General features: G+C 32.8%; 1 protein-coding gene across 3 annotated transcripts in view; it reads left to right on the top strand.

Moving 5' to 3' along the window:
- Positions 1-24,292, top strand: part of RhoGEF2 (Rho guanine nucleotide exchange factor 2) — a 265,990-nt gene that overhangs the window by 54,903 nt on the left and 186,795 nt on the right. For all 3 annotated transcript variants that reach the window (XM_035365908.2, XM_035365907.2, XM_035365909.2), the window contains exons 9-16: positions 14,587-14,913; positions 16,186-16,398; positions 17,781-17,918; positions 20,534-20,656; positions 20,755-20,868; positions 21,366-21,464; positions 21,541-21,586; positions 21,713-21,838. In XM_035365908.2, the coding sequence (XP_035221799.2) occupies positions 14,587-14,913; positions 16,186-16,398; positions 17,781-17,918; positions 20,534-20,656; positions 20,755-20,868; positions 21,366-21,464; positions 21,541-21,586; positions 21,713-21,838 (1,186 nt within the window). The remainder of the gene's footprint in view (positions 1-14,586; positions 14,914-16,185; positions 16,399-17,780; positions 17,919-20,533; positions 20,657-20,754; positions 20,869-21,365; positions 21,465-21,540; positions 21,587-21,712; positions 21,839-24,292) is intronic.

The raw sequence follows: 24,292 nt of genomic DNA, 5'->3' as shown, positions 1-24,292 counted from the left end.
TTATAACTAAATTTCCTATTCCAGGGTTGCTGCCATGCAACCCCAAACCATAATCGAACCACCGCCGTGTTTTACAGTTCCTCTCATGTTCTTTGATTTTATGGCTGCATTTGCTTTCCTCCAAACCTTTTGGTGTCCATCTGACCCGTGGATGTTAAATTTACTTTCATCCGAAAAAATCATGGAATTCCAAAAATTTGTGTCCTGATGTACATTTTCTTTTGCAAAATCTATTCTCTTTTTGCGATTCACTTTGCTAACAAATAGCTTTCTTCGCATATTTCGGCCATGGTATCCTGCCTTCCGCAACACACGGCAAATTGTTTCAGGATTGCATGACTTTGCAAAATTGTTTTTCGCATCAGTTGTCAATTTTGGTGCGCTAATCGTCGGATTTTTTTTTCACATTTCCAACAATAATTCACCTTTCTCGATCCGTCAAAATGGGCAGTCGTCCTATTCTTGGCTTGTTCAGAGTATTTCCCCTCAGCCTGGAACATTACAATGATTTTTTGCACTGTTGCAGGACTTGCCTATGATTTAGCGATTTATCTTTGAGACTTGCTTTCCTTATAGAGCTTTATTATTGCATCCTTTAGATCTTTTGATAATTCGTTTCCATGTGGAGCCATTGGTGAATTGTTGATGTACTTAAAGTTCAAACTTACAAGCTTTGTAGCAGAACTTCTAAACTTATCACTGAAATACGAAAAGTCACTTGAGAACTTTCATTCAGTCTATTTAAAAGTCAAAAATTCAGAGTGCATATATACTTTTGTGATTTAAATTTCTACTGGTAGTTAACAAAATTGCTCTTAAAGTTTTTAAAAATATAGTGATTTGGTTTATTTTTCATTACTTTTTGGCTTGAATCAGAAGCTATAAACAACACTCTCCAAAATAATATTTTTCTTATATTTATTTGAGAACTAGAGCTTTTTCACTTAAGCTATGAGTTGCATACTTACTTTTGTGACTTACAACATTGTACTTTTGTGACTTACTTTAACAAACAAGTCATAAATATATAACAAATATAAAAATAGGAGGGGGGGGACATTTGAAAGTAATGTAATGAGAGAGGAGAAAAAAGAGGAAGAAAGGGGAAAAAAAAAAAAAAAGTAGTTGATTGATAGTTTATGATACTGAAGAAAAATTTGTTTAGATCTTTTCAGCTATTATATAATGTAGAATAAGTGCATAGACTAAGGATGCATGACTACTTCATTGTACTATAAGTGCTTATTTTAAATCATGAAAACTCTCTGTTATATTCAAACAAGTTTAGAGTTTTCCTTCCATGTGATCCTAGATTAGCATTTCCTAGAAGAAATATTCATCTGAATTAGCAAGTGAAAATACCTGCAAAGTTTTATGAAGATGCAATACAAGTAATTAAATTGTAAATCATTTGATAAATCGTAAACCCCCCCCCCCCCCCGAAAAAAAAGCTGCTACCTAAAGATTTTGATAAATCTGCTGATACAGGGTGTGACACCTAAAACTCTCCTCTCATAATATCATGGTACATTGCGTTTTTGGCGACAATTAAATTATTTTCAGCTTCCTACCAAGAGATGGCATATTGAGCTGGGTAGGTGACCTGCAGGTACAGTCAGTAAAACCTGTCCAAACCAGTTGAGAAATAGGCCTTTTTGGTGAAGCCGGGAGAATGTGCTATAATGCCGTATTTGATACCCAAGCGCGTTGCCGTTGTTGAATTCATATTTATGTTGTTGTTTGTATTCAAAACATTACATTTCATTTTATGTGTTGACTTTGTTTAATCATTGATTATGTTCATCTTCTGAATGTCTCCTGAAGGGATGGGCCAGTTTTATGTGCTGTACCCTGTATCACCAATAGATGAAATTACATACGAGGCGTATTCAGAAACTAAGTACCGTTTTAAAAAAAAATAGTAAAACAATGTTTTCGAATTCAATTTTATTTTTGCATGAAAATACATGTCTTAAACTATTTTTCAACATAGTTTCCGCCAATGATCGAACACTTGTCATATCGGGTGACCAGTTTTTGTATACCATCGTCAAAGAAACTTCCTGCCAGTTTCGATAACCATGACTCCACAGCATTTTTCGTGTCATTGTCAGATCCAAAGTGCTTGCCACCAAGCTTGCGCTTCATGTGCAGGAACAATTGATAGTCGGACGGTGCCAAGTACGGGCTGTGCGGCGGGTGATCGAACTGCTCCCAATGAAACTGTCGAATTAACAATTGAGTGACACCAACAGTATGGGGCCGAGCATTGTCATGGAGCAACACAATTCCTTTACTGAGCATTCCTCTTCGTTTGTTTTGAATGGCACGCCTTAGTTTTGTTAAAGTCTCACAGTATCGTGCCGCATTAATGGTTTCACCTCTGGGAAGAAATTCAGTAAGCAAAATGCCTTTCCTATCCCAGAAGACAGTGCACATGATTTTTTGTGATGACATTGTCACTTTGAACTTTTGTTTTTTCGGAGAATGAGTGTGTCTCCACTCCATCGATTGTTGTTTCGATTCTGGTGTGAAATGACACACCCAAGTTTCATCACCTGTCACAATTTGGTTTAAAAAGTTTTCTCCCTCATCACTGTACTGCGTGAAAAATGTCAGGGCACTACCAAGTCGCTTTGTTTTGTGAACATCAGTGAGCATTTTTGGAACCCATCGGGAACACAGTTTGCGATAATTCAAGCGGTCAGACACAATTTCGAACAAAACAGTACGTGAAATTTGTGGAAATGTCTCTGAAAGAGTTGTCATTGTGAAGCGTCTGTTCTCATGAATTGCTTCATCAACTTTCCTTACCAAATCATCGGTGACAACAGAAGGCCAACCACTCCGAGCCTCAGCGTGGACATTTGTTTGACCTGCATTAAACATTCTTACCCACTTTCTCACTAGTCCATCATTTATCGCGTATTCACCGTAAACTTCTGTCACTTGACGATAAATTTCGGCCGGTTTAACATTCCTCGCGTTCAAAAATTTAATCATGGCTCGAATCTCACAGTCAGCGGGAGAACTAATTGTCTTAAACATTTTGAATGTGCACAGCAAACTGAAAACACAACATAGAGCAACCAAAATGGCAACAATTGAAAGTCAGTGAACAAGAAAGACTAGTGCGCATGCGCGGGACGCCTACCACAGCGCTGCGATGGTGCTAGAATGAAACGGTACTTAGTTTCCGAATACGCTACGTAATATCATTAAATTTAATAACCGTTTGACGTGTGCAATGTTATTTTTATAATTTTTTTAACTAAAAAGTCTAGAAATTGAATATTATGATCCTAGAGATAAATAATATATTGATTAAAAAAAGTCTATTCTTGCCCATTGTTCTGTGGGTGGTGGTCGCATTGTGAAACCAGCATGCGTCTAGGACCCTGAAGCTTACTGAGGTAGTAGAAAAAAAAAATTTCCGAGCACGTTTCCAATAAATGACGAAATTTGCAAATTTAAAAAAAAAAAAAAAAAAAAAATTGTATGCAAGAATTGCATTATATATAAATTTTTTACATTATTTTACAAAGTAAATCGTCAGAATAAATTAAAAAATAAGCATTTATGTAATTTTTCTATAGCAGTTTAAAATATAAGTACCTACATAATAAGGACATTTGGATAAATGGATAAAAAAACTCAGTAAAGAAAGGATTTTTTAAAATTTTCAAAGGACAAAATTTTTTGTGACACTGTTCATGAAGAATAAAATGACGTCTTCTATATACATGACAAACATTTATTTAAACTACGAAGATGTTGAACAGCAGAGTAGAAACATGATATTACACAGCGCTTTGCACTTCTCTCTTACATGCAATGCTCACCATTGACTTTGGCTAACTGCGTATATTAACTAAGTATAAGTATTACGCAGCAGAGAACTTGCTTATCATGCGCATGCGCTAGGGGAATCAACGGCGGTTGCCAACATATCCCCTTTCGACGTAGATTCTCCTATTCCTGAAAAGTAAAACAAAATACATATTAAGCAGTATTCAATCTTACAATTGTACAACAGTTTTGATGTTTAACAGGAGTCGGGTGTTTAGTTAACACATCAGCTCCCATTCCACTGGTAGGTATGTACTGCACATCTAATTCACCGCGTTCATATACTTCACACACAAAATGATGGCGAATGTCTCTGTGCTTTGTACGGGAGTGAAACACTGAGCTCTTCGTAATTTTCTGAGCTGCTTGATTGTCGCAGTATATTGTTGTTGGGTGTTCTATGTTGTAACCCAGCTCTTTCAGGAAACGATGTAGGTAGACGGTTTCTTTGGCGGTGTCAGACAAAGCCATATATTCCGCCTCTGCTAAAGATAGAGCTACACAGCATTGTTTTCGTGATTCCCAGGTTATAGCTGAACCACTTAATATATATACAAAACCGGTGTAGGATTTTCGATCATCGACATTTGATGCCCAGTCTGCACCCACAAAGGCGATGAGTGGTTTTCCTGTTTTCGTATAAATTAGTCCTTGATTTTGTGTTCCCTTTAGATATCAAAGTATTCTTTTTGCAGCATGCCAATGTTCTTTTCCCGGATTGTTGTTAAATTGACTTAAGAAATTCACGGCGTATGTGATATCTGGTCTAGTAGCTACTGAAAGGTACATTAGTGATCCGATCAAATTTCTAAATGAAACATTTTTCATGTCAGCGATTTCGTTTTCATTTTTAGGACTCATCTCTTTTGATAATTTTTTTGCTGTTATCTATAGGTGAATACATGGATTTAGCATTTTGCATATTATATCGATTTAAAATATCATCAACATATTTCTTTTGAGAAATTTTAACTGAATTCTCATTTTGGTGAAATTCTATGTCTAAGCAATAATGTAATTTTCCCAAGTCTTTAAATTTGAAAGCAGAAGCTAAACTATCGTGAATTGTTTCATACGTTTGCTTAGAATCGGTGAAAATGATAAGATCGTCTACATAAACGATTATAATAGTTTCACTGTTAGACGTCTTTTTAATATAAACACAATTATCTGAATTAAGAGATTTAAATTTCATAGATTTTAATTTTTCATCCAACTTTTTGTACCACTGACGTTCTGACTGTTTAAGACCGTATAATGATCTCTTTAAAAGACACACTTTATCTGAATTAGTTTCATCGGGAAAACCTTCGTGAATTTCCATGTAGATTTCTTCATCTAAATTTCCATTTACATAGGCCATTATAAAATCTAATTGGTAACCTTTGAGACTGTGTTCTACAGCATAGGCTAAAACTGTTCTTATGGAACTTAATCTAGCAACAGGGCAAAAGCTTTCAGGGAAATCGAGACCAGGGATTTGAGCGCACCCTTTAGCAACTAGCCTAGCTTTGTATTTTTCGATAGTGCCGTCGTGTTTATATTTTAATTTAAGAACCCATTTACTACCAATAACTTTCTTGTTTTCAGGTCTTTTTACTAATTCCCAAGCCTTTTCACAAGCGAGTTATATTCTAATAGCATGGCACTATGCCAATTTTCATCATATGGTCCATTTAATGCTTCTTGCACTGTAGGATTAATGCTTTCCTCAACAACATTTTGAGTTTGTTCATTTTTATTTACAACTGTATAGTGATATTCCTTTTTAGGCCTTCCTGGCAAACCTGTTTTTATTTCCTTGGGTCACCAGACCCCTTTTATTCAGGATAGGAAGCATTGATTCGCTATCTAAATCACTTCCACTTTTCTTTTCCGATTCAGAGTCAAGTGGCGACTCGCTGGCGTCCAGAGGTGATGATTCATCACAACATGTTTAATTTATAATTTTTTCCTCTGGAGCGAAAGGCAGATATATTTCTTGCTCTGAGTCAAAGGAGGAGCGCTAGGGGAATCAACAACGGTTGCCAACAGTTCAAAGCATGTTTTGTCCTTTTGGTACATACATAGAGATGCTAAAGCAAAGTTTAAAGTTTATAAAATTAAACATTTAGCAGTAGTAACAATAAAAGCTCCCTGAGATACTATGTTGTGCAGACATTGAAGACAATAAAGAAGTTTCAAACTTAACCAATTTATTAACAATATAAAAAAAGAATAAAAACACAAAAAAATAAATTTAAACAATATCAGAGTCCTAGAAAAAAATATAATATAACCATCATTCATCAAATAATATTTTTACCTGGTCTCCAAAAATACTGGCATTCAATACAAACAAAATGTCCTAAACAGTAATTATGCGGTCTCAAATGAAATTGGCTACACATTCAATAAGCCCATGATCAATGGTCAAGAAAGCACCTGAAATTTAAATTAAGTTCTTGAAAGCACTTAAATCCGGCCTAACTCCGCTTACATTAGTTGAACACGAGGAATCGCCGCTAACTTATTTTAAATGCCACCTTCATGAAGAACATGGATGCCGCCCACGGCAGTCACTCTCACTTTAGCCTTTGGAACCAAGGAACTTATTCAGGAGCAGTCATCTTGTGGACAGGAACCAAGGTACTTGTTCAGGAACAGTCATCTTGTGGACAGGAACCGAGGAACTTATTCACCGGACTGCACGCATCCTTCAAAAGGGGCTGGAAAACGCACACCCAAGTGCCAGGAAAGCAGGAACTAGAAGGGCTGAGCCAGAGCAACGCGAGATACTTATACCAGAAGTAGGCATGACATCATCTCACGGCAACCAATCATCTATCGGCACGATTCGGCTTTCCAGATGACGTTACATCACATTTCGTTTTTGCATCTTAATTAGGTTAAAACAGTCCGTTCTCAACGCAAACAGTGGCAGTAAGAAAAAGAAGTAGAAGTAACTACTATATTACATTAAAATAAGAACTAAGCCTAATAAACATTTCAAGGAGGAGAGATGATTCAGTAAAAGGGTTACAATAAGTCATATTTTCCAACAAATGCCGCCCACATCATCATCTCCGACCTGAAGTAAAACTGAACGCCAGTATCTTTACAAAATTCAAAACAAGAATAAATAAATATCACAATTTCATTCAATTCAGAAATTTTTTAAGAAAATTTTCCTTTGGGAACATCTTATTCATTATTCAAAATTTTACCATAACAAGAAAGTCCAACATGTTACAAAACAATACAAAGACATACGTATGATCACACACTCAATACTTTTACCCAGGGCCCTGGTCAATTATACAACATTCTACACTATACAGTTTTACATTTACCTAATATCCATCATAATATGACTTATAACATATTATTTTCAAATAAACAAAACTCTTAATTTAAATACACACAAAAACAAATTTCATAAGAAAATTGTTCCACAAAATCTTATCAGGTTATGCTTAGTCAGCGGTTTTGTCATGGGATCAGCCAGATTATCTTTACTTGGAACATATTTTAAATCAAAAATTTCCCTGTTCAATAGATCACGAATGAAAAATAGTTTCACATCTATATGTTTTGTCCTTGAGTTTTCAATGGGTGATTTTGTAAAACATATAGCAGCCATGTTATCAGCAAACAATATTGGTTTTGAAACATAGTTACTTGCAATCTTAAACTGAATGCATTCATCCAAGATGTTTTTAATCCAAACTAATTCTTTTGCTGATTCAGTCATGGAGATAAATTCAGCCTCCATAGTAGACAAACTCACTCCCCTTTCTTTAAATGTATGCCAAGATACAGGGGATTCTCCCAACAAAGCTATTTGTCCACCAATAGACACCATATCATCCCTGCTTGAAGCAAAATCTGAATCTGGATATATATTGAGCTTCAGTTCCTTGCATACCAGTTTAAGTTTGTGCTGTCTGATATTGGAAATGTATCCCAAAAGTTTAAGTAATCCTTCCCAGTGAAACTTACCAGGATTGCTTTGGAACTGAGAAAATATATTAACAGCATAAGCTATATCCGGACGAGTACGATTGCAAAGAAACGAGAGACATCCCAAAACATTTCTATAAGGATAATTCATCATTTCAGTCGTTTCTTCTTGTGTACTGGGACTTTGAGACTTTGAGTATTTCACACCTTTAACTATTGGAAGGGAAGTAATTTGTATTTTAAAAGACTAGAATCGATCAACTATGTCTTCTATATATAATTGCTGATGAATTAAAACACTATTGTTCTCATATTCAAATTCCACACCCAAAAGCTTTCTTGTTTTACCTAAAATTTTCAAATCAAAATGTGAATTAAGGACTTTTAATATCCTTTCGGCCTGAACTTCACTTTTTCCAAACACAACTATATCATCAACATAAACCAACAGAATGACAAAATCTTTAAAACGATAGACACAATTACACCACTCAAACTTGATAAACCCTAGGTTACATAGTGTTCTATCCAACTCGTAGTACCATAATCGCCCACTCTGATGCAAACCATACAAGGCTCTATCTAAACGACACACAAAAGTTTCTTTATCTCGCTCTACAAAACCCTGAGGTTGGGACATATAAATTTCCTCTGATAAAGGAGTGTAGAGATAGGCACATTTTACGTCGCATTGTATATATGCCCATCCAAGGTGTGCAACTAAAAGGGAGAAAAAGAGCCTTATTACTGAAAAATTAACTACAGGAGAGTAGGTTTCATCATAGGTATCATATTTAATTTTCCGATAACCCTGAGCTACTAAACGAGCTTTAAAACGAACAATGTTTCCAAATTCGTCACGTTTAATGTTGAAAATCCACCTGCAACCCAGTGGAATCTTGTCTTTAGGAAGTGGAACAAGATGCCATACCTTATGCTTTCGCATGTTGGCCATTTCCTCTTCCATTGCCTCTATCCATTTAAGCTTTTCGGTGGATTTCATTGCCTGATTATAAGTATTTGGAATTGAAACCTCTAGTCAGCTATCTCGGGTATATGACGTTGAAGGAGTACCAGTTGAGTCGATTTCACCACTATAAGTATTGCTTCCCTTGAAATCAAATAAAATAGGATCATACTGAATATTATGTTCAGTGCAATACCTTTCTACATCATTTGGTAATCGTAGTCTTTGATTAGACACCCTCTCAAAATAATACACATCCGTATGAGTGGCGTCTGGCCTTGGAACAGGTTTACGAAGCCAAGTTACTTGTCTCAATGTAGATTGAGTGTCAGTGCCAGTTGTAGAAGAAGGTATATTGGTATCGGTTCTTTCCTCTATTTCAGGAAAATAGCCAACTGGAGTATCAGTAGATTGGAACTCTACCCTTTCTTCAGATTCCAAATCAGGAAGGGTGCCCAGTGCAGCTCCACTGCCACTTTTCTGCATTGCATTCCAATTGACTCTTTAAAAGTAGCATTTAGGGTTTCTACTACCTTTCGCTCATTTTCCAACCAAATCTTGTACCCTTTTGTTCGTACACTGTAACCAATCAATCAACCCTTCGTTGCCTTTGGATCAAGCTTAGAATTTCTTTTAGCCTTTGGAATTCCCACATAGGCAATCGTTCCAAATGCCTTAAGGTGACGTACTGATGGTTTCCGCTTAGTGTACAATTCGAATGGGGTTCTATCTTGGCCCTTATAACAAATTCTATTAAATGAATATGCAAAATACATTGCTGCATCTGACCAAAATTCAGAACTCGTTCCACTATCATGTAAGATTGCATGTACATTGTTGAGAGCTGTTTGATTAAATCTCTCACAAACTCCATTCTGTTCTGGAGTATATACATCTGTAAATTCATGCTTTACACCATTTTTATTACAATATGAAATGAATTGTTCATTATCATATTCTCACCCATTATCAGTCCTAAAGTATTTCAACTTAAGGTTCAAAGATCTTTCCGCACGTGCTATATGCCTTTCAAATACTTCAAACACCTGACTTTTCTCCACAATGGGGTACACTACCACATAACGAGAATATTCGTCAATAAAGGAAACGAAATAACGCTCACTATTCCTACCTGGAATGTTAATAGGTCCCCATACATCAGAAAAAACCCTTTCAAGCGGCCTCTTTACTTGAATACCTTCTAAGGGTCTATAGGAGATTCGTCTTTGCTTACTGATTTGACAGTGTTCACAAAACAAATTAGGTGAGTGCCGTAACACAGGAAGACCTCGAACTGAATGTCTCTTACTAGTCCTGAAAATAGCACCATAATTTATATGACCAAACCGACCATGCCATAATTCACTATTGTTATGCTGAACTGTGGATGCCTCAAATTTTACAGATTTGCCCCCCCCCTTTTTCACTATTTTCGGGAATACATGTTAGTTACTTCCTATACACTTAGCTTTGTACAAGGTTTCATTTTCATCATCAGTAACTTTAATTTGCCCATTTTTACCATAAAATCTTGCTCCATTGATATCCACCTTAGGTCCAGATATTAAATTTCGTCTCAGTTCAGGTGAGTATAAAACATCCTTTGAGCAAAATAACTGTGTCCCCAAATTTCATTTTAACAGTACTCTTCCCATGAATTGGAAAAGTTACCCCATCAATAGCTACTAGCATATTCTCATTTTTTACAGGAGAAAAAGTATTGTACAATTCACGATTTTTACAAAAATGATGAGATGCAGCAGTATCAAAAATCCAACTATCATCATTTTCCTCCAAATTGTTAACATTAGCTTGAGCTATAAAATGGGACTGAGCATGGGAATTATTTTTACCTTTACTCAACTTGGGTTTATTCTTACACTTAGGAGATGTTTTATTACTACTAGATACAGCTGAGGAAACAGAAGAAGCAGGTGAGGGTGATCTGGAAAAATTACCTCTCATTCTACAGTATTTTTGAATATGACCTAGACGGCCACATTTATAACACTTGAGCCCTTTAATCAGCTTAAATTTGTGTTCACAGTGAGTACTTTGGACTTCTATAGTCTTATTGGAATTTTCCCTATCTATCTCTCTTAAACCAAGATGCGTTTCCTCTGCTAGTATTTCAAGTTCAACATTTTTAAATATGAACTTTTCATCTGACCACCTCAAAACATTCTGAACTACTTGATCATATTTATCTGGAAGGAACCTAAGAAACTGAAAACATAGGTATACATCTCTTACAGCCTGATTAATATCAGCTAACTGTTCAGTTACACGTTTTAATCTAGAAGAAAAGAAACTAATACTTTCATTTGGCTTAATTTTACAATTTAAGAACTCTGAAAACAAGGACATATGTCTAGATCGATAATCTGGCTGGAAGTATTTGGCAAGCGTATTCCATGCCACTACCGGGTCATCAATTTCACTTATCAAGTTTCTATATTCAGGGCTTACGTTCATATAAATTAAAGATAATGCCAATCGACTTCTATTTTGATAGTCAGCAATAATTTCTTTTGTAATACCCTTAACATCATTTAAATCAGGACATTTTTCAATACCCTTGACCAAAAGCCATGCATTTTTTTCATTTAAAACAAACTTCATATCTTTAGACCATGTAAAGTAATTACATGCCTCAAGTTTAGTAATATTATGCATAACATTAATAGTAGCCATATTTGAATTTTAACAAAAACCGCCCCCCAATCTCGTAAGTCCTAAATTAACTTTAAACTTCAAAAGTCTGCACTAAAGATAACTCAGGGGCTGTGGCCCATAACCAAAAAGATGCTAAAGCAAAGTTTAAAGTTTATGAAATTAAACATTTACCAGTAGTAACAATAAAAGCTCCCTGAGATACTATGTTGTGCAGACATTGAAGACAATAAAGAAGTTTCAAACTTAACCAATTTATTAACAATACAAAAAATAAAAAACACAAAAAATTAAATTTAAACAATATCAGAGTCCTAGGAAAAAAATATAATATAACCATCATTCATCAAATAATATTTTTACCTGGTCTCCAAAAATACTGGCATTCAATACAAACAAAATGTCCTAAACAGTAATTATGTGGTCTCAAATGAAATTGGCTACACATTCAATAAGTCCATGATCAATGGTCAAGAAAGCACCTGAAATTTAAATTAAGTTCTTGAAAGCACTTGAATCCGGCCTAACTCCTTACATTAGTTGAACACGAGGAATCGCCGCTAACTTATTTTAAATGCCACCTTCATGAAGAACATGGATGCCGCCCACGGCAGTCACTCACACTGTAGCCTCTGGAACCAAGGAACTTATTCAGGAGCTGTCATATTGTGGACATGAACCAAGGAACTTATTCAGGAACAGTCATCTTGTGGACAGGAACCGAGGAACTTATTCACCGCACTGCACGCATCCTTCAAAAGGGGCTGGAAACCGCACACCCAAGTGCCAGGAAAGCAGGAACTAGAAGGGCTGAGCCAGAGCAACGCGAGATACTTATACCAGATGTAGGCATGACGTCATCTCGCGGCAACCAATCAGCTATCGGGACGATTCGGCTTTCCAGATGACGTTACATCAATTTCGTTTTTGCATCTTAATTAGGTTGAAACAGTCCATTCTCAACGCAAACAGTGGCAGTAAGAAAAAGAAGTAGGAGTAACTACTATATTACATTAAAATAAGAACAGCCTAATAAATAAGAACAGCCTAATAATTTCAAGGAGGAGAGATGATGCAGTAAAAGGGTTACAATAAGTCATATTTTCCAACACATAAGACTCATATTGAACGTTTCCATCTGGCACATGAAATTTGTCTTTTTTTATGTTCATGGGGAGGGGAGGGGGAAGGGTTCATTTTGGCTTTGGTATGGATCATTCATTTCCCATTCATATTTATTTTATTCGCATTTCGTCCCAAAATATTTAGAAAATATTTTAAATTTAAATAAAACTTTTATGCAATTTCTGTTTTTTTTATAGCAAAGTATATTTACATTAAATTTAAATCATACAAAATAATTTATAAAATCACAATACTAGCTTGGGAAGAAAGTGTGTTGAGGTCAGAGAAAAATCTCTAGAAAAGAAAGAACTTTTTACTGGGCAGGTATATGTATTGTTTAGTAATAAAATAACTCTGTGGTTTCAAAGCCCCTTATTTATATATGTTAAAAATAAACTTTCCTATTTGAAAAGAAGCAAACGCCATTGTGAAGAGCAGTGGTTTCAAGGCGTGACCAACGAGCCTCTAGAGGATTGTGAGCATTGTGACACAATGCTCTAGTGGCTCAGTGGTCGTGTCCTGAAACCACAAAGCAAATGCCATAAATATAGATAGGTTTTTTTATATATGCAGTTTAATTATAATTATTGCTATTTTTTATTGTTTATGATAGAAATCATGATGTGCGATGAATAAACTTTTCAAATTTAAAGATGTTTTTATTAATAAAAGGAAGTTATTTTGTCTCATTGAAAATGAATTTTTAAAGCCATCCGATTTAAAATACTCAGACCTAAAACATGTATAATTCTGCAGTCATTTTGTATTATTTAGCGGAAAAAAATAAGTAATTGATTTTTAACTCAAAAATTTCAGAGAGAAGTGGAGAAAAAAATTCGAAAATTGGTGATTTCAGTGTGCGACCACCACACGTCAAAGGGTTAAATAAGAGGAGAATAAATGAGCAGGATTATCCATAGTATATTTCTTTTAGTTACAAACTGTATAAATTTGTAGCTTGAAAGCTTGTGTGAATGCCATAGAAACAAAACAAATATTTCTCAGTTTGTTTCAATCAAAAAGTATAATTAACTCATGCATGATAGTAAAAGGACTTTTTTTCTTCCTATAAAGAATAGATTGTGCTTTGAAAAATGGGAAATGAGGAACAGGTAGTATGAAATTATATTATATCCAAACAATGTCACTCTTTTTCATAGTAAATTTGACTTCGCGAGCTTTCTGAATGAAGATAAAATATCTTCTTCATTTTAATTCCACAAAATGTTTTCGATAAAATTTAGAGATAATTAAACTTTGAACAATTAATAAATAAGCTTAGTATTAGTCTGTACTGAGAAATAGTTGAATTGATTGTTCCTTATTTTCCCCTTCAGGTAGAAAATAGCATGATATAATCATGTATGAACACCAGCAGTATTCCAAACATTTTGAGTGAAATTTTTATTTTCATTTATTCTTCTAATATCTGTATCAACAGTACCAGTGGGACAACTTTTTGCCACCACTTGGATAAATCAGCAGTTAAATAATATAATATTATTATCTAAGTATATTGTATTCTAATGCAGTGTTCATTAACCAAGCAAAACTAAATCATGGGTATGATATAAACTGTGTAAGAATGTTATTTAATTTTAAAATTCTGTAAAGATTTCCACTTCAGTCCTCAGAATTGAACGTAAGAAGAATTGAATTGAATGTAAGTAAAATCTGAGGGGCTACATTCTCTCTTATTCCTGCAAAGCATGCTGGATTCCTTGGAACTTGCTGAAACATTACTTTTTTTTTCCTAATACATTTTTGTGTTTGTTTGTGTGTGTGTGTGCTAGATTTATAAGAGAATTTTTAGAAGGTCCCTTAAGTCTACCATACATTACAACATTGTATTAGCATGAAACATATACCATGATGTGAACTCTGACTTTAAAATCTCTTTTTCAACTGATCAGAACTTATTACTATTGATTTTCTAAACAATTTTTGTTTTTTTATGCATTGGAAAAGTATTGAAATTTTTTGTAATACTCTCAAAAACCTAATTCAAATTTCACAAACACTGTTTTTAGGTCACAAGGTCTCCAAAATCACCCACATCAGGACGCCATAGTCATGATAAAGAGAACCATCGTTCTGTTTCTTTCCCTGCTCCAGGATTCCACAATCGGGCATTAACACATCAGACATCTGCACCAGCACTGCCAGCAAACCAAGAGCCGCACATATTTTCCTTATCACCAGAATCAGATGATTCAAAGCATAGTGCAACATTATTGCATTGTCATGAATCACGAGACCAAAATCAAAGTGGCCATTCACCTGATATGCAAAAACAGTCAATATCAACTTCTCTAGAAAATTTAGTAAAACATATGAACCCTCGTACAACTACTTGGGTATGTAAAAATATTAGATACTTTTTTATTATACTGACCATCACATAAGCTTTAGATGATTGAATGGAAGAGTCAAGTAAATTGCATGTTACAAATTTGGAGATTAAAGTTTTCAGTTTTGGTGTCTAAGTATAGGTGGCTGCTTTAATAAAGAAGTATCATATATTATATATATATATAATTTTAAATTGATCTGAAAATATATGTATAATAAAAAAGAATTTACCACCTTAGTAGAAGTCACCTAATTTTTAGAATGTGCCAAACTCTGGGAACCATGCAATCTTTCAGTAAAGCAATGGCACTATTTTTGCATGTGTTCTTTTTGCTATATTTCAAGTTCCAACAATTTTTTAATATAAATCGTGATATTTTTGTCTTAAACATAATTTTAAAATATGGACTTTCGAGATTTTCCAGCCATGGAAGAAAGTGCAGTAACATTTCTGTAGGAATACAGAATTTTACTGCAAATTCTCTAAAGGGAACAATGAAGAAGTGCATTTACTAGAAAACCAGTGTTGCCGAGGTTTGCATAATGCCAGCTCTCTGCAATCTCTGCTAATTTTTTTTTTAGTCTGAAACAAATCAATGTGTTTTTGGAGAGAAGAATATTGTAAAAGAAATTGCAGAAAGATTTGGAGACGAATATGTCTTAGTTCTTAATGCATCGCTTAATCCTTATTTAATTATTAAAATATGTATTTAAAATTGCTAAAGTATGTTCATAATATTTGCAACTTAGGAAAAAATATTGATAATTTGGGAATATTTTAAAAAAAAGTTTCAAAAGCTGCCAACTTGAACCCGATAAGTAACCTTATACCTTCTCATCTGTAAATAATCATCAAATTGCACCAGGGTGGTTGAATTGCTATGTAAGTACCAATAATTTTACTTTTTAGTTACGCATTATTCATAATAACATATATTAAATTTATCTATTTAATCTCAGTGCATAAAATGATAAGATGATGTGTACTAAAACTTTTGTTAGAAAATTTAATGTAAATACAAATGACACATTTATGAGCAGAATAAAAGTTATCTAAGTAGACTATATTTGTTCTATTTCTACATTGTGAAATATTAAAATCCTGAAAAGCTAGTAAATGTTAATTTAAATAATTATTTTATAAGCAGAAGCAAGTTACTCATTGATATATATAGCAACCAAAACTGAAACTTAAAAGAAAAATTATTTTGTAACATTAACTTTACATGATGTGATATATTTTTGTTTGCGATATTAATATTTTCCTTTTTTTTTAGCCTCAACCTACTCATACACGACAAAGTTCTAGCCCAGAAACTTTAATACATGGACTTGAATCCTTTAAGTGCCAAAAAAGCAATGGATGCACAATACCTAGGTCAGATTCTTTGCATAGGTCACCAAGTGCTGTATCACCTTCTTATAGTGGTTACAAAAACATCTCATCAGAGTCAGATTCAAGAAATTCCCATCCAGCTAATACATCTCGTGTAAGTTAATCATAAAACTAATTCTTATATCAGTTTATGGTTTAAGTAATTAACTATAAAATGTATTTTATCATTAACATTGTGGAATATTAAAACCCTGAAAAACTTTGATTATATAAGTGTTGTCAATAATTAAAAAAAATTCAGTATCTATTCTTTCTTAAAAAGCTTTGTAGGATTAAAAAGACATGGATTAGCACAAGATCTGTGTGGTATTTGAAAAGCTGTGGAAACCCCCTGAAAATTTCATTTTTAGTGTGCATGATTTCTTCTGTGATAATATTCTTGTAGTTCTAAAATGTGGAAAATTAAATGTTGTTTTGATATAAAATGCTCTGAAAAATTCCACTTAAAAAAATAATTATTTCATCTAAATTTAGATGATCTTAGGTGAATATTTTAAAAATGGATTCAGAAGTTTTAATGGAATGGATGATATTACAAGTTAGCTTTTACAATAGAAAAACAATTTGTATAATTTTAAAAAAATTTTTACAAAAATGTTTTACATTAATTTTTTTTCAATTTGTGTAGATTATGTGACTGCAAATATTACTTATAGTTAATGAAATTTATTTGTAAATATTGAATATATGAATTATGAATAGCAAAATAGTAAATTGTATGAAACAGATTGTAAATTGTATGAAACAGATTGTGAGCAGCATGTTAATCATTCATTATCAGCAACATTAATACAGGTATGAAATTAATTCATAGATTCAGGTTTCTTTGTTTATTAATGATATTTATTTTCTATATATCATGAGGTTTAAATAAATTGTTTTATTGTATAAATTGCTTTTAAATTTCAATGCTAGTGTGGTAAGTTTCCCCACACCCTCTTTTTTATATTTTTTAAATAAATTTAACCTATTATCAGAACTGCATAAAAATTTATATATGTAGCAGAATGCTGTGTATAATAAAAGTTTTGTTTTGGGAAAATTTTTAGCTTTTGAAGTAAAGTAAGTAATGTATATTTTCATCTCTTTTACTGATAAAAATATAACTTTTTTATTGATTTTATCTTGCTGCAGATAGCTTGACTCAGGATCTATTTTTTAAATTACAGGCTGTCATTTGCTGCTCGATATGTAAATTATATTATTTACAGAATCATGGAATTTGTAGTTTCAGTATTTGTTTTGTACTTTTGTATTGTGTGTGGTTTATTTTAGTGTGGCCAATTTTGATAAACATTTTAAAATCATTATCACTTAAAAGTTTATAACTTAAAAGCATTGTAGTTGATTGCAGCTTTTTGCTTCACATGCTCAGAATTTTACATTACTATTTTAAACATAGTCTTTGCATTTATTTTCATGTGTTACAACTCTGAATTTGCTTTTATTATTGAGGGTTTATTTTAATTTTTAAAGGGTTCATCAATTGGCCAGTATGATAGTGCTGTTGAGAGTCCCATTCCGTCACCCCCTGTTACACCTCCGGAACCAGCTGAAAGCCATCAGTTCGGTGCAGATAGCTTTGAAGGAGACGATGCAGTTCCTCATGAAGAAGTAAGTAAAGAGTTATTTATGAAACATGCAGTTTCAAACTTTGTAAGAGGACAGTATGAGTTAAAATAATATTGACTCTTTTATTAAATAATTCTGAGAAGTTATTTAAATTGATTTATTTCATGACGTTGTACACTACCCGATATTGAATATGCAACATCAAGAAGGAGTGGCCAGAAAGTAATGAAACTCGGCAGACAGAGACAGCAATGAACAATAAGCAATCTTTATTTCGAAATGATATGAGTAATACAGAGCAAGAACAGCATCGGCTCAGAAGGTTAGGTTATAAGTACAGGGGCCATCTGTTATTTACCTTGAGTAAGTAGGTATAGGCCCCTTACACTAGCTATACAGATTAACAATGCCTTCTTGGGGCCTCATAATGTCTGGTGATGGCTGGTGCAACCGACATTAGAAGCTCTGCCACCACTGACAACGTCGCTGGTTTTCCAGTCATCTATCCAGATCTACTTTGGCTGGTAGAGTACATAACTGCATATTCATCATACCTAGCCATTCATTGCTTATAGCTATAATCCATGTACACTGTGCAAAAAAAAAGGGGGTCAATTCTATATCTCCCGTTCCACTGGGCCGATTGATGAAATTCAAATTGCATCTTTCATGTCTTGAAAGTGTGACTTAAAATATATATCAGATTTATATAAAGCATTGTTCTAATATAGGTATTTTGACACAAAATCAGACTTTTTCTGAAGACTCAGGTGTTAGAAACACTTGTATGCAGGCACCCGGGTAATAAAAACCCATCCTGTGTCGAATTCGTGCGAAAATAGCATATCTTTTCCTACCCTAACGTTGAATCGTTCATAGTTGAGATGAATAAATCTTGTGATGCTGCAAGTAATGAGTCTGTCACGAGATTTAGTTTTAATGGAATGGATGATATGTTGAGGATTTCATGGATTATTGGGATCTATTTGTTGGAGAGGCTATTGCGTGCATGGCAGATTAGCCATCTGTAAAAAGATGGGATGTTTTAAAGAAGTGGTGAATACTGTATCTGATGGCTTATAATATTGTAATTGCTTCTTTTTTGGGAAACACTATTTTCTATATTTAGTTGAAATTGAGTGGCACTTTCTATTATCTAAAAATGGCAGTATTCTCTCTCTGATGCTAGCCTTTAAGATGCTTTATTGTCAAATATTGCAACCATATATTCATGAATATTTCTCAGTGTTATGCCTTCTTTGTTATGACCTTTAGTCAAATTATTTGAAAAACCTTTCTTTTATCCTTGGATTCATTATATTGATGATGTATTTGTGCTTTTTGGTAGTAATAAAGTAGACAACCAAGATTTTTTCCATCTTTAATTTGATTGATCCTGCTATCTAGTTCAATTTCAGAATTGAATTTAATAATTCTCTTCCTTCTTTTGATATTCAAGTCATCAGCAATGAACTTGATTTCAGAACAGAATTACTGTAAACCTCTTTTAAATAATTTTTCTTTTGTATTAAAATAAGTCAACTTTGCCAAACAAAAAATGGATTCTCTTAACATATGCTGTGCTCACAAAATGTATTCTTCAGAAGCTTTGCTTTCTCATGAACAACTTAATTGTTTGAAATTAGATGCTATTGACAGAGGAGTTTCTCTTACGGTTACTAATAAAGTCTTTAAAAGAATTTTCACTTTCCCATAAAAAATGGTATTCCACTGTTAAAAATAACCTTTATAGTTAAACTTTCAGATAATATTTTAAGCTACAAGAAAACTTGCTGTCCGATTCCTAAAGCTAACTAATAACTTTTTCAAGGAATTAATAGCATATCTTCTCATTTTGGTTTGACTTACAGCAGGCGAGCTAAATGATTATTAATATTTCAGATCAAGGAACATGAAGCTTATGTATGAAAGGTAAATAAATCTTTGATAGTTGATCCTAGTGGAAAACATAATTACAATTTGACATTTGGTGACTCTGAAACATTTCAGTTCTTGAATTAGATTTTCTTGAAGCTTTTCATATTCACAAAAATTTATCTTTTGTAGTTCTTCCTAGTTATTTCTGATTTCCCCATTTCTTCTGGAGATTAAATTAAAGTCAATTTAGTTTTATTCAAAGTCTGTGCCAAACTGAAGTTGTTTTTTACCTTGTTTTAAATTTTACTTTGGTAAGTTCCACTTCTAATGTATATGTAACAGCTTTCCAAATTAAAAAACAGTTGATGTGTGCTTTCTTTTTTATGCTTCTAAAGATGATGCAGTCATTTTATCATGTTTCTTCATTCCAGAATTGGCTTATTAAGGCATAAAACATATTGAAGACTCCTTCCTTGTCTTTATTAAATTTATCACGTTTATTATTTTATCATCTTGTATTAATTGGCTTTTTATCACCTTGTGTTAATGTTTTTTCTGTTTATTAAAGTTACTCCATTTTGTAAAAATCTGAATCTGATCAATACTTTTTTCAGAGAGCAGTTATATATTTTATTTATATATTTACTAATATATTTATTAATTTATTGAAATCTGAGTATATTTATTTTCCGTAGTATCTATTTTATAAGCTCAGTAGTTTAATAGAGAATATTTACTGAGTATGTAAATACATAATGTAATCTCCTTTTTGATTTCAGTATGGTACACCTCCAGAATCCACATTAGGTGAAATAAGTCTTCATTCTGTTGTGTCAAAACTTAGTCAGAATCCTAACATTATTTGCATGGAAGACGATGAATTTTCTTCTGACCCTGAAATGGTAGCTATAAGCTTGTGAACTATGTTTTTATTTTATTCATTTATTTTTTTAACATGTGTACCTGCTTTGACTAAATATACTTTGCATTCGTTTTAAAGAGCCACGTTGATGATCATGGTCCCTTTAGTGGGCTCTGGAAGCTTGTGAGAAATCCAGCTCATCTGTCAGTTTTCTTGCACTATTTGATGTCTAATAGTGATCCTTCTAGTTTGGTAAGTATATATTTCATATTCATTATTTAAAAATATATTTAGTTTTATGATATTATTGAAGCTATTCAAAAATGTTATGCTGACCATAGTGAATAATTAAAATTTAGTATTTGTGAAATAAAAGCATATAGTTCTGTGGTATGAGCACAACTTTTGTACTGAAAGTTTTATCTATGTGCGGAGTAGACTAATCTTATTAGGGAAAAAAAGGTGGATTTATTAATTAATTGCTTGTGCTAGGTAAATAGGAACATATTTGCCCTTTATTTACATACTTTGGTGAATTATCCTGTATAAAATAATTCTTCCCTCTATGTTTAAAAATCAAATATTTTAATGTAATAGTTTAATGTCAATTTTTAAAGTTACCAACCTAATAGTGTACAAAATTATTTTATGTATAAATGGCAAAATTGCTTCTTGTGTGAGAAACGCTGCTTCTGTATTCTTTTCTGCAGATAAATTATTTGTTATTAATTTCATTGAATGCATTTCAGTTCTTTTACCTTATTTCGGACATGTATGAACAAGGGAGTGGCAGGGACATGAAGAAATGGGCATATGAAATTCATTCAAGCTTTCTTGTTCCTGGGGCTGTAAGTATAATTTATTTTTTTTTTCTTTGTTTCCAGTGAGAATTCTTGTAATTATTATTATTATTTTTTTTAACAGCCTTTAAAGGTATTATCAGTTGATGAAACCATTTTGCATGAAATTGGTAAGTGCATCTTAATTTTGATTTAATAGAATAGATTTTCTTTTAATAAAAAAAAAAAAAAAACTTTCTGTTTAGACTTTAAAGGTAGTATTTTAGGCATCAAATGTTTTTTACGTACTTTTATAGATGAAGTACTTCAAAACCACATTGATAAGGAAGAAATACTTCGGAATGTTTTCAAGAAAGCAAATAGAAAAGCAAAAGAAGAGCTAAATGACTTTCTTGCTGATTTCCGCAATAAAAGAACAATGGGTAAATATGCTTAATGTTTTGTGATCTTTGTTCATCTTCTTTGTTTGTGTTTCCTGCAGACCATCAGATTTTTGTGTAATAGTGCATGCTGAAACCTAAAAGTAGAGACATTTGCTGCCAAGGTAGGTCCATAAACCTTCACCAAAAGCTGAGCGATGTGAACACAAAGAGTTAGCATATACCTCAACATGTGGTGAGTGTTTGATAGTGTATTAGGTGATAACAGCACACCATGACTTATGCATAATCAGCAGCAAATGTCTTAGTTATTAATACAATTCCTGGTAACAAATGCAGATATAAAAATCATGTGATGTATAAAGTTAAGCATCATCTAAACTTTTCAACATAGTTATATACATATAAGTTAAATAATTTAATTCTAAATTTAATAATTTTTATACTCATTTGCTTTAATTATCATTCTTATGTTTTTAAATTTATGTGTTTTTATCAAGTTACAAAAACTTATGTTTGAAAGTTAATGTTTATGTTAAAAGAAAGTATGTTATGTACATAGCTGCATATATTTTCAATGACAAATTATTTGAATTTTTTTTTAAAGTTAGTAGCTTTATTAATGGATGGCTTCTTTTCATTCATTGTTGTTTAGTAAAATTAAGAAAAAATTTTCTGAATATGTAGGAATCGTCCCTTTTACCTATTAACTGTGGAGGACTGTAGTGAACTACTAACCAAATAATCGCTTAAGTAGAGAAACGTAAAGCTCAAGAAGAGTTAATTACACTTTATTGCTCACTATTAATAACAGCCTGTGCCCTTTCTCAGGATGCACAACAAAGCCTCCATTTGGTCTTAAATGTAAGGAATAAGAGCTTAACTAATGACTTACTAAAGAGATTTAGCCAAAGCTAACATAATTTCTAACTAGTAATATTAACTTATGTTTGAAAGCTAATGTTTATGCCTCTAATATTAAATTAGCTAGTGAATCTATACGGTCGAGCGAAGTAACAACTTAGAGAGATGTAGCCAAAAGGCAAACGTGTGCTGTTCAGGAAATCTAATTCTCTCTCAGTGGAACTTCGACTTAAATACTCTGTACTACTCATTTGCATTTAATGCGATTCTAAAAACTCATTCTGGTAAGAAATTGTAAGCTGAAATTAGGAGAGATAGAAAAGTGTGACAGACTTAAAATAACTGTTGTAAACTTAAGCTAAACCTTACATATTTCCCCACCAGAATTTAAATACTCAAAGAAAAAAAGTCTTGTTTAAGAGTTTAAATTCTAGAAAGTTACCTAACAGTTCAAAGTTTAACTTTTCTGCTTTCTTAATTCAATCTCATTATTGAATGTTTCCTGTTAGAGCCAACTTTACAAATGAGTTAAGTTAGAATGAGCTAAGTTAGAACTAAGAAAAAGTAATTTTTACAACATTCTTGCTTAGCACATACATCTTCTTCATCTTGACATCAGGTTGATATATACTTTGGTCCTTCCACTTGTTTCTAAGAAAAAAAGTTCCATTTCCATTTCCAATTCCAAATACATTTTATTGAATATATTTGGCCATCAAGCAGATTTCATTCACAAACATTTTAATTCGTTTTTCCTCCACGTCCTCAAGAAAGTTGTTCTGGTATGAACTGAGCATGTCAGTGTTGTGTTACTGCGAATCAACGTTACCATCATCTGTGAGTTGTTAGAATTTGACATACGAGACCTCAAAGCAGGCCCACACCGTGAATAGGTGCAGGGTTAAAAAGGCGCAGGACAGCCTTAAAAACAAGCAGTCCGTTTTGCTGCATGTCTGAACGGGAAAATTCTTTTCTTGTTCGAATGTAAAAATACATGATCCCGATGCGTATAGAATAGTAGACGCCAGTGCTCTAGACCTTTTCAACAAATTACTGAATCCTTATTTTGTATCTGCTGTAGTAATCATAGTAATTTGTGCAACGTTTATCTTTTTTGTAATTTTTTTTGGTAATTGCTTGTTGTAATTGTTATTCTCTCTCTCTCTATATATATAGATATATATATAAAGTACGTGCAATTACATATTATGTTAAACTTAGGTTAGCTTTTTAATTCAGAAAAGCAACAATTTGAGCATAATTATTTAAAAAATGTTTTTCACTTGAGCCATATGTTTATTAAATTAAAAATTATTAGCTTTCGAAAAGAAAAGATTGACATATTACGGAGTATCACATAAAAAACCAAAGAAAAAAGTTTCGTTTTTTCATTACATCTTAAATACATACTTTAAATTTATTTATTTTAATAAACAAAAGAGGTCCACCAGCTCCTTGAATTATTTGGTATTGATCTAATAGTTCATATTTTTTTTTTTTTTTCAGCAGTGGTTTAAGATATACTCAGTTTTTCAGAAGTAAGGTAAAATATTTCAAACTTTGACTTTCCGAGTGTTTTTAAGAAGAAAAGTTTTATGCAATGGTTCATATAACATCATTTTCTTTTGTTTT

Source organism: Stegodyphus dumicola, chromosome 1 (assembly GCF_044657685.1).
Source record: "Stegodyphus dumicola isolate Sdum_Otavi_A_Nest chromosome 1, ASM4465768v1".
In the NCBI taxonomy this organism is placed as follows: Eukaryota; Metazoa; Arthropoda; class Arachnida; order Araneae; family Eresidae; genus Stegodyphus; species Stegodyphus dumicola.
The sequence above is the reverse complement of the archived record's forward strand: the minus strand, read 5'-3'. Positions and strand labels throughout refer to the sequence as shown.